The sequence below is a fragment of the Podarcis filfolensis genome, assembly GCF_964270895.1.
Source record: "Podarcis filfolensis genome assembly, chromosome: 10".
NCBI classification, from domain to species: Eukaryota; Metazoa; Chordata; class Lepidosauria; order Squamata; family Lacertidae; genus Podarcis; species Podarcis filfolensis.
In genome coordinates, this window is record NC_139612.1 from 35,767,600 (window position 1) to 35,781,865 (window position 14,266).

The 14,266-nt window shown below is 40.3% G+C and overlaps 1 protein-coding gene across 8 annotated transcripts in view; it reads left to right on the top strand.

Moving 5' to 3' along the window:
* The window catches only part of ACSS3 (acyl-CoA synthetase short chain family member 3), a 65,098-nt gene that overhangs the window by 36,073 nt on the left and 14,759 nt on the right, over positions 1 to 14,266 (top strand). For all 8 annotated transcript variants that reach the window (XM_083573354.1, XM_083573352.1, XM_083573353.1 and 5 more), the window contains exons 10-13: positions 556 to 651; positions 3,532 to 3,595; positions 10,373 to 10,454; positions 11,418 to 11,540. In XM_083573354.1, the coding sequence (XP_083429480.1) occupies positions 556 to 651; positions 3,532 to 3,595; positions 10,373 to 10,454; positions 11,418 to 11,540 (365 nt within the window). The remainder of the gene's footprint in view (positions 1 to 555; positions 652 to 3,531; positions 3,596 to 10,372; positions 10,455 to 11,417; positions 11,541 to 14,266) is intronic.

Genomic DNA, 14,266 nt, shown 5'->3' on the forward strand with positions numbered 1-14,266 from the left:
GTCACTTAAGCTATTAATAATTCTGGCACTACCACCAAAGCAGACGGGCATGTCAGTGATCCATTGCTTGCTCTTTAGTTGTCTTTTTGAAGCCAAGTGAAATTGGTAGCATGATTCATGTGCTTTCCTGAACTGATGTCTGCTTGAGATGTAATTTCACAGGACTGGCCAGATGAGTCTCCTTGAGATCCTTTAGGGCAATAGCGCCAGTTTTATGAGAATCCTTAAAGATGACTTGCCATCTAAGGGCTGCTTATAGTAATATATCACACATGCTTTTTTTCTATGCATCTAAGCTCAATGGACAAAAGCAACTCAATTGCTACACAACCACACATTGTAGATCAGATAGATTTTGGTATCTGCTCAATGCTAAAATGGAGATTAGTGATATATTCCGTTTGAACTCATTTTGTTTGTAATAATGACAACTATCATTACTTTGCATATAAGGACATTTTCTTATAATGTGGGTCTTAAAAATGCTTGATTGATTAATTAATATTAAGTCATTAACTACTGATCTTATGATATGTTCTGGTTCTTGTTTTACAGAAACAGGATCTCCAATAACAGCTTCTTGTGTTGGCTTAGGAAACTCGCTAACTCCTCCCTCAGGACAGACAGGAAAACTGGTGCCTGGATACAATGGTAAAGTTATTACAGTATTATTATTGTTCCTGTAGACTGCCCTCCCATCAAATGTCAAGGAAATAAACAACCATCTGACTTGTAGAAGACATCTGAAGGCTGCCCTGTATAGGGAAGTTTTTAATGTTTGATATTTTACTGTGTTTTCATTTGTTGGAAGCCACCCAGAGTGGCTGGGGCAGCCCAGTCAGATGGGTGGAATAATAATAATAATAATAATAATAATAATAATAATAATAATAAAAAACATGTATAACATTATGATACAGTATTGGCTTACCAGCTCTAAGAAGCACATGATTCCTCACAATCGATATTTAAAGCTGAAATGCTGTTGTATTTAACAGCTGAGGACCAAACCCATTATTGATCTGGCTTCCTTGGCCACTTTAAACTTTTTTGTTCTGTAGCAACGTCTCCATTTGTCAGAACACACTTCAGACAAGTCCTCATCAAAACAAATTTTTTCCTGTTTACAACCTGCTGCTGTCCAGTTTTGGAATTACACCACACCCCAATAATTCCCTAATGCAGCAATAACCTATATTCATCATTGCTAGCAGGCATAACAGACTGTAGCATGGATGGGTGTTGCTTCCATTTTCTGCTTGGAAGTCACCTTGAATGAACCAATCCATATGGGCCGCCACATGTGGGTCAGTAGTTCTATAGGCACAGAAGCTCAAGGGAGTCACTTATGGGCTGAATTGAGGGAGGAGATGAATCCAGAAGCCTGAGGTCACTTCTGCGAACACAGATCTTACCTTGTACATGACCCCACCTCCTGGGCAAGTTGGGTCTGCTTGTGAAACTGGAAAAGCTACTGTTTTATCAGCCTAGCCCAAAAGTTCACAGACACCTTTGTATGTGGAAATGCTTCTTGATGAGCGTAGATTTTGCTATTTATGGCAAAGCTAGGGCAGCCTCTGCATATAATTGACTGCTTTTAATTAAAGGGCTGCTGTCGTGCTGTTTCTATTGTGTAATTATTGGTGACTTTATATATGTATATAGTTTTAATTCTATTTTTATCAATGCTTGTATTTTAATATCTTTTTCTACATTTTTAGTTGCTCTTGCTTTTATCTGTATGCTGCCTTGAGTTCTGCCAGGGAAGGCGTGGTATAACAACAACAACAACAACAACAACAACAATAATAGGAATATGTGTCCAGAGTTGTTTCTGATGTTGTACTGGGTACTTTGTGATTGTGGAAACTCTGGGTGATAGACCATTCCCACACCTTCCTGCAGCCTTCCTCCTTGGCTAGGGGGACCCTTCAGAGCAGAGAGTACAAGGGGAGGAGAAATGGAAGCTGCCTTGTGTGAAATTGGATATTGTTCTTTGTACATGCATCAGGAGTGCCAGCAGAAACATACACAGGAGGCCATGACATCAGAGGGCAATTGTCCTCATCAAAACTGCCATGTACTCTGTAATGCCCTGTTTGAGAATATGAGCAGTGAACAGATGTCCCCATTTCAGACATTGGTTTTTGATCTCTGTACATTAAATAGCACTTGTGTGTTTTATAGTGTGTAAAGATGTTGCTAGCTAGTCTAGTCAGTGATCCCCAGAAACATTTTTTTTTAGTAAAAGCAAATGCCCATTGAGCTCGGCAAGTGTCTAGCTGTTTTTAATTTAAAGTTACCTGCTTTCCACTTATACCAGGAAGGCAGTCTTCTGCAGAGGCTGATATTTGAAAGGAATGCTAAGCACATTATCTTTAATGTTCAGCATTAAAAAAAAAGATTGCTGTAGGAAATGTAGGCTTTGAATCCGTATAAAGCATGAAAGGCAGTAGCTGCCTCTAGCCAGGAAAACAACTGAACAGAACATGTGCAACCGTAAGATTAGGAAAGCTGCAATATTTTCATAACTAGAATTATGGTTTGACCAAAATTATCTAGGGATTAACCTGTTCTTCACATGTAATTGATAGTGTACTCCTATTCATATTTACTCAGACATAAGTCCCATTAAGTTCACTGGGACTTACTACCAGGTAAGTATTACAGGGTTGCAGGCTGAGATAACTTTAGGATCAATTTCATTTGCCTGAGAATTGCTCAGTTAATTGGAAAGAGTTGACTGCTTTTGTAAAACAAAGAAATGGGGCAGGATAGATGAAGGTTGAAAAAGTGCAATGTTTTCTTGCCCTTTATTGGCAGAAGAACCAATAATTATGAGGTGGAAACAAGATCAGACTTGGTGCATTAAGTCAAGAATGAATGTGGGGCATGTACACTCCTTTTCCACTCACACACTGGGTTCAGTGCTTCTAGTTAATTTTAAACCACAGTTTCCCATTACATCCAAACTAATAAATAAGGTTTTGCTCTACAGCAGATAGGAATGAAGTGAAAAGTGGGGGAAGTGACTGGTGTTGGGCTGAGACAGGAAGTGCAGTGACTGTAAATATATACCCTCTGGGCTCTATTTGACCTTTAAAGACAGATGAAATTAGGTGAAAACTGCCAGTTTTTGGAAATTGCCATCTATAACCTCCAAGTGCTCTTTAAACTGCATCAGCTCCTGTGTAGTTGTCTGTTCTTGTTGCTGTGCCTTGCATCTTAAACCACTCTAAAAATAAGGTATCTCTTGCCCTCTGATAAAAGTAATTTACATTCCAGCTTTGTCCAGCCTTCCTCTGAGTTGAATCTGTAAATTAAAACTAATTTTTCAGTCTGATCTGCAAAAACAAGAGCCCCAAGATAGCCTAATTGGGCACTGCAAATGTTTTGTAATTGCTTTCCTCAAGTTGTGTTTTCCATAGCAATTAAGCTCGAAGCTTTCCTCTGTCTTGAACACTAGTTAAGAGGGGAGGGGAGGAAAAAAAAAAATATTTTTGTGAATCCTTTTGTCTTTTTTCCTTGCAGTGATGATTCTGGATGATGACAAGCAAGCTGTAAAAGCGAAGACTTTAGGAAATATTGTGGTGAAGTAAGCAGCCCACAACCTTTCAAGGGATTAATGCTGTAAAGTAGACAGAAGGAGTGAGCCAAAACACTGTGATATAATTGAATATTGAATGAATATGCTTACTGATACTGACCACAAATATTACCCCTTTAGCCAGTAACATCTTCTACCACTCTAGAGTTAAAACAAATTTATTTTGACATACGAACTTCCCTCTCTTTTGCTCAATTAGGGGCTCTTTGCAGAGGCTGCTTGCTGCTTCATTGATCTGTTTCAGCTTCTGTAACAGTACCATTGGAGAATACTTGAAAGCCAATCCTCATTCCATGTGGGAGCTTAATTGGAATTGAAAGAAAAGGTCCAGGCTTTGAAAGATGCCATTGCAGAGAGGGAGAACTGGTTTTGTAAAGGCCAATTCCAGCTAGTTCAAATTGTGAGTGTTGGGTGTGGTGATGCATTGCTTCTGAGTCCAGAATTAGAGTGTACCTTGAGCTACTCTGATTCCTTCCTCTCTGCTTCTGAGAACTGTACCATCTTTGTCATTGTTATGGCTGGTTGGCTTCCTAGAGCGAATGTAATCCACAGCCTAGCACAGGAGGTCCTCTGCGTATTTCTTGGTTGTCTTCTCCAGTACAGACCTGGGAATCTGGCAGGTTGCTGTCTTTATGAAGTCTCACTTTTTAAGCCCCCTTCATGCATTGATCATGAGTAACTGCAAACTTGGCTGCACCAGTGGCACTAACTACTCTGATGCTGCATGGCTTCCTTGACCCTGCCTGTAGTTTCAGATGTTGAGCAAGGGGCACCTATGCTCATAGACCTCCAAGGAGCCTAGCTAACACAGGGTTCTTTGGAAACCTAGGCATGTGGAGGCTTGCATGCATAGGCTTCCTCTGCTCAGACACTCATGCTTAAAGCATGAATGTCAGGACCGGGTGGGGTGGAAGCTGCATGGCATTGGAACAAGGCTCTGTTGCTCCTTTCAACTTCTGGTGTCATGTCAAAACATTTAACTTTCCCAGGCATTTTAAATGGATATGCTTGTTCTGCACTATAATTTCACAATTCTATTGTTTTTTTAATTCATTATGAATGTTGATTTTTGCTGTATTTGCTGGTGTGAACTGTTTTATTTATTGCCCCAGAAACCATTGGGATGAAGGGCAGTCTAGAAATGAATAAATGAAAATAATAATAATAATAATAATAATAATAATAATAATAATAATAATAATTGTTATTATTATTATTATTTATACCCCGCCCATCTGGCTGGGCTTCCCCAGCCACTCTGGGCGGCTTCCAAAAGAATATTAAAATACTGTGATACATGTGAATACTGTGAATAGACTCATATAATCCCACACACATTTACTTGGGCTCATTTAACTCAGGCTTAATGCACAGTATTGTTCTGTCTGTGCTTCAGGGACTCTGGCATGTTCTCTCATTGAGAGTGTCAAATCCCCCCCCCCCCCAATCTGGTGAGAAGGAACAAAAATTTCTTATGAGTGAAAAATTCACCTAGACTACCAATTCTGACATTGTTTTTCCTCATGTCCTCCAATTACTTTCATAATGCACACTCCTAATGGAGACAGAATTTATGTAGGAACCAACCCATTATTTTTCTGTTGTGGTTCTTTCATATTAGCCTATGATTCTATTATTTTGCATCTCCAACCTGGTAGGTTCATGAAAGAATAATATCTTGCATAGCATCTTTACACAATGTGAACTGCGTTTCTCATCTCCTTTTCTGCTTTCCTACCTGTTTTTCAGTTTCCACTGCTTCTCCTTAGGAGCTCACTAAGCTTCTGCTACCATGGTACGTGCTATCTGCATTTTTTGCCTGATTTGCTGGTAATACTTGAGGTGGCTATCCTTTTGCTCAGCTGATTATCACTGTTTTAGCTTCAGCTTTTCCTATTTTCTGCATTTCTGTTGCTAATTGACAGCAAAGCACATGTTTAACTAATGCTCGGAGGCATTATTGCTTTTATAGGAGTTGTCTGGACAATGTTGGATCACAAATGCAACATCTGTGGCTGCTTTACATCTTATCTTTTTCGACACAAGTGCCATGTAACATGCAAATGCATGTATGTAACATGCAAATGGAATCACCTGTGGCTGTTATCGAAACACAGCGCTTGCATTTGCACTTAATGTTAAGCCAGACTTCCAGACAGAATGAACCTGCATGCTGGTGTTCACTGCCCAGTTTCTCCAACTTGGCTCATCCCCTAGTTCAAACAGGATAAACAAACCAGCAATAAACCAGAGCTTCCAATTGGTACCAGTAATGCCTTGTTAGGGATTCAGAAACCATAACCCATGGCTTAGATGTAATGGGAAGCCAAGGTTTCCTAGTTGGCTATCTCACTTATGGCAGTAGAGCAGCAAAGCAGCATGCTTATTCCTAATAACCCGCAATAAGCCATTCTGGTTTATTGATTTATGCAAATATGGCCACTAGGCTCTTACTGGTGATGAGTAAATTCATCACAGCACTGTACTTTTCAGTGAAGGGGAAGGTGCTTGCCCCCACATCAAAGTTTAAATATATATATAACTTGAATACTTGTTGGTTTTCCCCACAGGAGAAGGTGGAATGTAAAGGCAAGTCTCTCTGTGTTTAAGTGTGCATGCAAAACATTTTTGCACCTTTTCAGTTGCTTGTCAAACATAGCTGGCAATGTTTGTATGCATTAATTTTTTGTTATCATTAAGGCCTACACAGTGTGTTTAACAAAGTGACTGGCATGCTGCCCATTGCTTAAATATTAGATAAATCTAAGGTACCCCCCACCCAAAAAAGCCCCCCAGTTTGGTATGATACTTTTTAAAAAATGTAATCAAACCCTAGTGTTTCAAAGGGAGGCTAATTCCAATAAAGTTATCCTGAGACAGTTTCTTTTTTTGTTTTGCAGTTGTACAAAACACCTATTATTATTTTTTGAAAACTTGCATATTCAGAGCGTCAGTAGTTAGAGGAGCACACTGGTTTAATAGTTCTAAGGAATAATGCTTTTCCGTAATTCTCCATATTGACAGACAGGGTGCAACTTCAGTATAGTGTGTGTTAGAATGTAAAACTACTATCCAAAGCTTTAAAATGCTGGGCTAACTTTGGAATTAATCTCTAGGTTTTTGTGGGGTTTTTATTTTCTTTTATACTAATAAATGCTGAGTGTAAGCTTGGCCTTTCAGGCAGTTGATTTTCTGATGATTTCAGGAAAGGTCTTAATCTTAAAGTGTCATGTTGCCTTCTTTGCAGCATAGCAGGCACCACACTTTCTGCAGATATTGTCTCATTCCTGCTACAAGCTAACATTCATGTCACACTAAACAAACCAATTAGTGTCTATAGTGCCGCAGGAATTTTGACTTTGAGAAACCTCAAGAAGCACTTTGTAAATATGGATGGAGGAAAAAATCAGGGTTTGTGGGGTGTGTGTAATGACACATTCTTCTAAGACTTAACTATTGCTAAGTTTTAGCACAAGCGGTGTGCTAAATACAAAATGTCCTTACAAACTTTTGCATTTTCAGTTATGTATGCATATCTATTCTTGTTACACTTGATGTGACCCTGTTGCAAATCACCAGATGGAATTAATTTAACACCTTTTTTATTTCTGCTCTATTGCATGTCAGCTTTTTAAAATTATTATTTTTGGAATTCATACGGGTGAAAGTCTGTGTGTGCCGAGAGGTGATGGGCTCTCTTACTTAATGGCTAAGCTGAAAGGAGCAGAATAAAACCAAACAAAAAAGCCCCAGGGGAATCGTTAATGGCTCTGTCAATGAGAATTGTCCTTCCTCTCTGTCACAAGGACTTTTTAGACAGTTAAATAAATCAACGGTGCAACTATGTTACTGGTTATGAATTACTGTCCTGTTGGTACCCTGAATGCATACAAGGTAACTTCTGTTTCCTGAAGGTTTCATTTAATATAGATGCATCTTGACATGAGATTAGAAGTTAGGCAACATTTTATTCTCAACTCTGTTGGAACTGACCATTGAGCCTGCTTCAACAGGAATTAGAACCCAAGGTTCAGTGCAGCCGAGGTACCTCTTATCCATGAGTAGGCAAACTAAGGCCTGGGGGCCAGATTCGGCCCAATCGCCTTCTAAATTCGGCCCGCGGATGGTCCAGGAATCAGTGTGTTTTTACATGAGTAGAATGTGTCCTTTTATTTAAAATGCACCTCTGAGTTATTTGTGGGGCCTGCCTGGTGTTTTTACATGAGTAGAATGTGTGCTTTTATTTAAAATGCATCTCTGGGTTATTTGCGGGGCATAGGAATTCGTTCATTCCCCCCCCCAAAAAAAAATATAGTCCGGCCCCCCACAAGGTCTGAGGGACAATGGACTGGCCCCCTGCTGAAAAAGTTTGCTGACCCCTGCTCTTATTCTTCAGTATTGTGCAAAGCACTTAAAACATTTAACCAGCTTTGGAAGCAGTCTTCTCTTCACTGCTCCAGGAACACCAAACAAAGGTTGTGGGTAATGGTATCGTAGTGAGCTAAGGGATTTTGTGATGACAGAACCTGTGGCTGAGATGCCTGAAACGGTTATGATATCATAGAGCTTTTCACAAGCATTCTAACTTGTCAGGGATGAAAGCTATTTGTAGAGTGCTAACAGTTTCTTGCGAAAGGCTGTAAAAGTCACCCGAGTTGAGATCAAGCCTCACACATTCCCTATCCCTAGGAAAGGAATAGGCAGTGTGGGGAAAAATGAGGACTGATGCTGAATGGGAAGAGGCAGAGAGAGATGCTAAGGGGACAAGGGAGCCAGAAATGGGAATGTCGGTGAAATGGAATAAGCTGTCATGTGAACGCAGCCTCAGGAGGGACTCTGAACTGTTGAAGAGAAGAGGGTTGTTTGAAAAAGAAGCCTAAAGTGCCCAGGAAGTGTAGGCCAACTTCACCCTGGGTGCTCTTCCTGATTAAAAGTTTGCGTTGTCTTGGGAGTGTTATTCCCTCATTAGCTATGTCTCTATTTTGTGGTGGCGAATTAGATTTTAGGCAGTGTAACATACTCCCAAGAGGAATATTCCCCTTTAGGGGGACATCTTGTATTTTTCCACAACAAATTCTAAGGTCATAAAAAAATGGCTGTTATTGTTAAAGGAAGTTTGAAGAATATTGATGGGTTATCTGGAAAACATCAGTTGATGCCGTTTGCAAGCCATTGATTTATGACAGTGTCAAACAGAAAAGTGAATTCAAGGGGAGCCTTTCCCTTCCCTCACTTTTTTGCTGAGATAAATGGGAATCTTTCTCATGCTCTCTACCACAAAAAGTGTACCTCTGAAGCTTTGTCACTTAACTACAGTGGTACCTCGGGTTAAGAACTTAATTCGTTCTGGAGGTTCTTAATCTGAAACTGTTCTTAACCTGACGTACCACTTTAGCTAATGGGGCCTCCCGCTGCCGCCACGTGATTTCTGTTCTCATCCTGAAGTAAAGTTCTTAACCTGAGGTACTATTTATGGGTTAGCGAAGTCTGTAACCTGAAGCGTCTGTAACCCGAGGTACCACTGTACTCGGCTGAGGGAGCTTGGCCACTCTCTTTTTGCGCCAGGATTTGCAAGTTGTGCCTGAGAAGGGAAGTCACTGCCACCAGCTCTTTATGGTAGGGATGGGGCATCTCAGGCCCAGAGTCTGAATTGTAGCCCGCCAGCCCTCTCTTGCCAGACCTAGGGACTCTTCCCAGGCTACAGCCAGTGGGGAATCGAGAGGCTCCTCTCTCATGCATACCCACAGCACTAAGCAGTTTCTGGGAAATCTTGTTGCTTATCTATGCCCCTGGCTCTTGGGACATATTGAGAAACATGCAGAGGCACAGACAGTTGACCATGCACATATTGCTTAGTGGGTCGGTTCATCTTTGTTCTTATCAATTGGCTTATTACCTGCAGGCAGAGACACACAGGTTTTAAGCAATCTGCTTGTTTTGTTCACATGTAGTTCACATCTACTTTAGGTGTAGTCATGTTGGCAGACTCTTTGAGCACTGTATTTGTAATATTTTAACATCTGTTTTCCTTTAGTTAACAACTAAACTATTTTTAAACTATTTTTTAAATGTAAACCAACACATAATATTGTGAATGGTGAATTGATGCTTAATCAAAGTTCTCCCCCCCCACCATAATGCTATGCTTCCAGTTTACGATAAACACTGGTGTGATAGGTGTTTTTACACAGATTAAAATTGAGGATTCAGTACAAAAAAAAGGTACATAGAATTGGGAGATTTATAAGTGCCTGATTAGCTTGCACATTAGGTGAAAATATTCAGGATTTGTAACGGGGGGTGGGCATTGTGTCTTATGATAGGAGACTGTCTTTATAGTACAAGAAGCTACCATAATTTGTGCAATGGATTTGTTAAAAATAGATTTCGTCCCCATCTCTGTTTTTACTATTATGGGAAGGAACAAAGTAAATCCCTGTATCTTCCAAAAGTATTGAGCTGACTTGAGCAGCAAAAAATTAAATATTTGGGTTGGAACTGATTATTAGCTACATGTGTGACATAAATATTTCATATTCTTGATCAGAATGTTTCAATCCTTGACCAGCTCCACTAGACTTGTAAAGATAGTTGCTTTTGGCTTCTACCCTTCCAACACATTGCAGGAAATGACTGGTTTTTTTAAAAAACCTTTAATCGCCATTGTGTAATAATCTTGTAAAAACGATCTATTCTCCTTGATAGCCTTGTTCCAATTTAATTTGTTTGTTTGTTTGTGTGTTTGCTTTTTTATTTAAATAACAGGCTGCCTTTGCCTCCAGGAGCCTTTCTGGGCCTTTGGAAAAATGAGGATCTGTACAAGGAAATATACTTCCAGAAATTTCCAGTAAGAGGAGTTAAAATGAACTAAATATGTAGTAAGCTATCTTTGGCTCTCTAGCATGAAGCGATGCCAGATTTTGGTATGCTGTTTCCCCCTCTGATTGACCATGCTGACTGGGATTGATGGCTTCTCAAACCAACTGGAGGTCAACGTGTTGCTTACCCTATGTAATAGAATAGATATATTTTGTAATGCTCAAGAAACACTTTCACTCCCCTTCTCCATAAATGCTGCGCACTGTAGTGTAAGAATCCCATTCAAGCCCATGTTTGCATATCCCTCTATTACTCTTCCACATGTCCTTACTAAAGGCCAGCCGGCATCTTATGGGATGTGTGCAATGCTGGTGTGGTGAGATAGCTCAGTCGGTAGAGCAAGGACTCTTAACCTTGAAGGCCGTGGGTTCAAGCCCCACACTGCGCAAAAAGATTCCTGCATTGCAGGAATGACCCCAGTGGTCCCTTCCAGCTCTACAATTCTATGATTCTATGGAGATTGCACATGAGGCAAACAAGGCGTGTGCTAAGCAGCTCTACACTATGCTCTTAAGAACATAAGAGTTCAGCTGGATCAGATCCAAGGCCCTTCTAGTCTGGCCTTCTGTACCCACAGTGGCCAACCCAATGCCTACACAAAGCCCATAAGAGTGGCATGAGTGCATTTCAGAGGCTTATCTCCAGTATTAGAGGTAACATCACCATCAAGATTAGTAGCTGTTGTTTTGCGGAAAAGCTGCTATACGAGATGTGGCCTGTAAAGACTGGACAGGAACCTAGGATTATTTTGGAGTAATGCCAGCGATGGGCATGGTGGCAAAAGTGGTCTAGATCTTTGGTAATTTTTGTTGATGTTTCTGTATTTAAGGAACATCAGTAAAACAAGCAATAAACATTTTTTAAAGTATTACTGATTTCAAATATTCTGATATATATATATTTTCCTTTCTCCTCTTGCTTTTGCTCCCAGGGGTACTATAATACTATGGATGCGGGTTATATGGATGAAGAGGGCTATTTGTATGTGATGTCTCGAGTGGATGACGTGATCAATGTTGCAGGTCATAGGATTTCTGCAGGCGCAATTGAGGAGGTAAATGCAAAGCGGTCTGTAAAAATGCTTTAAAAATACACGTTAAAACTCCAGCTAAGATTTAGATCACCAGTGGAGGCTGTTTCTACATTGCTGCTGCTTATGAATGGTATTAAGGTAATGTGTACAAAGTCACTTTTGTGTCCTCCCTGTTCTTGCCCCTAGGCATTTTAACAGTGAGAAGAACAGTGGCATACATTTTAAAAATCTGACCAATGAAGTACAAAAGCTCTTGTGTTATCCAGCACAAAGGTGCGTTCTTTTGAAACTTATCTGAGTGATTTGTGGCCTACATTGGCAACTTCATAACTTTAGGAAAGCCCTGATACCAGGGACTGGATTCTGAGCTCCCTCACTGTCTGCAGGCCACTGTGACAGGGAATGGGGCCAAAAACCTACCTGTTGGCCACCTGATGTCACTTTGATGTCAAGTAACTTAACTTACTCTCCCCTCCATGCTACAAATAAACATTTTTCCTGTGCTGATAAGACTTTAATTCAAGCTGTGTCCGCAAATAAAGAATTGGAAGTATACTAAGGTCACACCCACATCATACATTTAAAACACGTGGCTTCTCCCTAAGAATTCTGGGAACTGTAGTTGGTTAAGGGTCTGGGAGTTGTAGCTCTGTGAGGGGTAAAACTACAGTTCTCAGGATTCTTTGGGGGAAGTCATGACTATGAAAGTGGAACATATGTGGTTAAAATGTATTATCACCATCAATTTATTACGAAGGGACTGTACAATAATGTCCCAAAACTCAGATACATTTAAGACAAAACTAAATTTCTGAGCAAAGATCCATATATCCTGCTGAGAAAGCCTGCCAGAATCAAAATGTATTTATTTGTTCCTGGAAAATGCAGATAATGGGTAGCTGTTCATATCTCAACAGGAATGCTATTAGATCACTGAAATCCCTGCTCCAACTTATTGCAGATCTTTGGAACTTACAGGAGAAACTCTCCCACAGGGATCTGCTAGGTATATAAGGGGTAAAGTGGTCTCTCAGGTAACCTGGTCCTGACACGTATGTTAGCACCAACACTTTGAACTTGGCCTGGTAGCAGATGCATGGCATGGAGGTGACCTAAGAGTGTTCCTGATTCTTCCTTTGCATCAAAAGGTTTGGCACTTTTTGAATCTCACACCTTGTAATGTCACTGTGGAGGGCCACAGAAAAAAGGAGCTAAATTCAAAAAGTACCAACTTTTGATGCTTGAACTTTCTTGTTCCTGGCATCATATATGATGGGAAAGGTTGGCATGGTTTGTCTGAGATGGCCTGGTGGACCACCCACCAAGTCTTTGCAGGCCTAATCAGGCCTTGGGGGTGGGGCTAAGGTTCACATGGAATTATATACTGTCTTATTTCCAAATAACTTGAATAATAATAAAATGAAAGTAAAGGTGTAAAGTAAACTGAATCAGGAAAAAGAAATAGGGTAATGAATGCCAAGGGAATAAATGTAGTAACACAATAATGCTTCCAGGCAAAGAAAATAATTAGAGCAGATGAATGAATGAAATAAAGGCCCTATGATGAGACATAGGTAAACAAATCATTACAGTAATCCAAACAAGATAAAATTAACGAATGAGCTGTGTCAATAGGTGTAAGGGTGATATTAGTTTCCTGAAAGAAGTAAGATGTTGGCAGTGACATTTTAGGAGAAATATGACTAGAAAGGAGAAGAACCACACAATATGACCTTGATTCCAGAGAGAAGGAGATATTGGAGTGATACCAGCAACAGATAAATCAAGAACCAACATGGGGAAACCAAATAAACTTATTTTTAAATAGTTTAAGGAACTGTATCCAAATCCCAGAAGAAATAGGCAGCAAATAGGGAGATAACTCTTATATGGTTATGGAGATCTGGAGCAGGGAAATTCAGCTGAATTGAACCTACCTAAATATGATAATCAGTGCTAGGGGAATGGATGCAGGAACTGAGACAGGGAAACCTGAACCATGAAGGACACCCAAAAGTAAAGGGACAAGGGTGAAAAACAGCACTCACACCGACTCATGACTGACAGATAAGAAAACCATTAAAGAATAGAACAGGATTAGCCAGACAAAAAGAAAGCAGCTTCAAATACTGAAGGATAACAAAGAACAGAAAAATTATACATTGAAAGTAAAAAAGAAATGTGAAGATGAGGCAGTTTATCAAACCAAACCAAATGAATGAAAACTACATTAAAAAGGACGTAGTGTAGTGATGTATAGAAGTGAGAGCTGGACCATAAAGAAGGCTGATCGCCGAAGAATTGATGCTTTTGAATTGTGGTGCTGGAGGAGACTCTTGAGAGTCCCATGGACTGCAAGAAGATCAAACCTATCCATTCTGAAGGAAATCAGCCCTGAGTGCTCACTGGAAGGACAGATCCTGAAGCTGAGGCTCCAGTACTTTGGCCACCTCATGAGAAGAGAAGACTCCCTGGAAAAGACCCTGATGTTGGGAAAGATTGAGGGCACAAGGAGAAGGAGACGACAGAGGACGAGATGGTTGGACAGTGTTCTCGAAGCTACAAACATGAGTCTGACCAAACTGCGGGAGGCAGTGGAAGACAGGAGTGCCTGGCGTGCTCTGGTCCATGGGGTCACGAAGAGAAGGACACAACTAAATGACTAAACAACAACAACAACAAAAGTGTAGTGATAATCAAGACTTTGAGAGAGAAAACACTGCATACACATTGCTTGGAAACAAAGG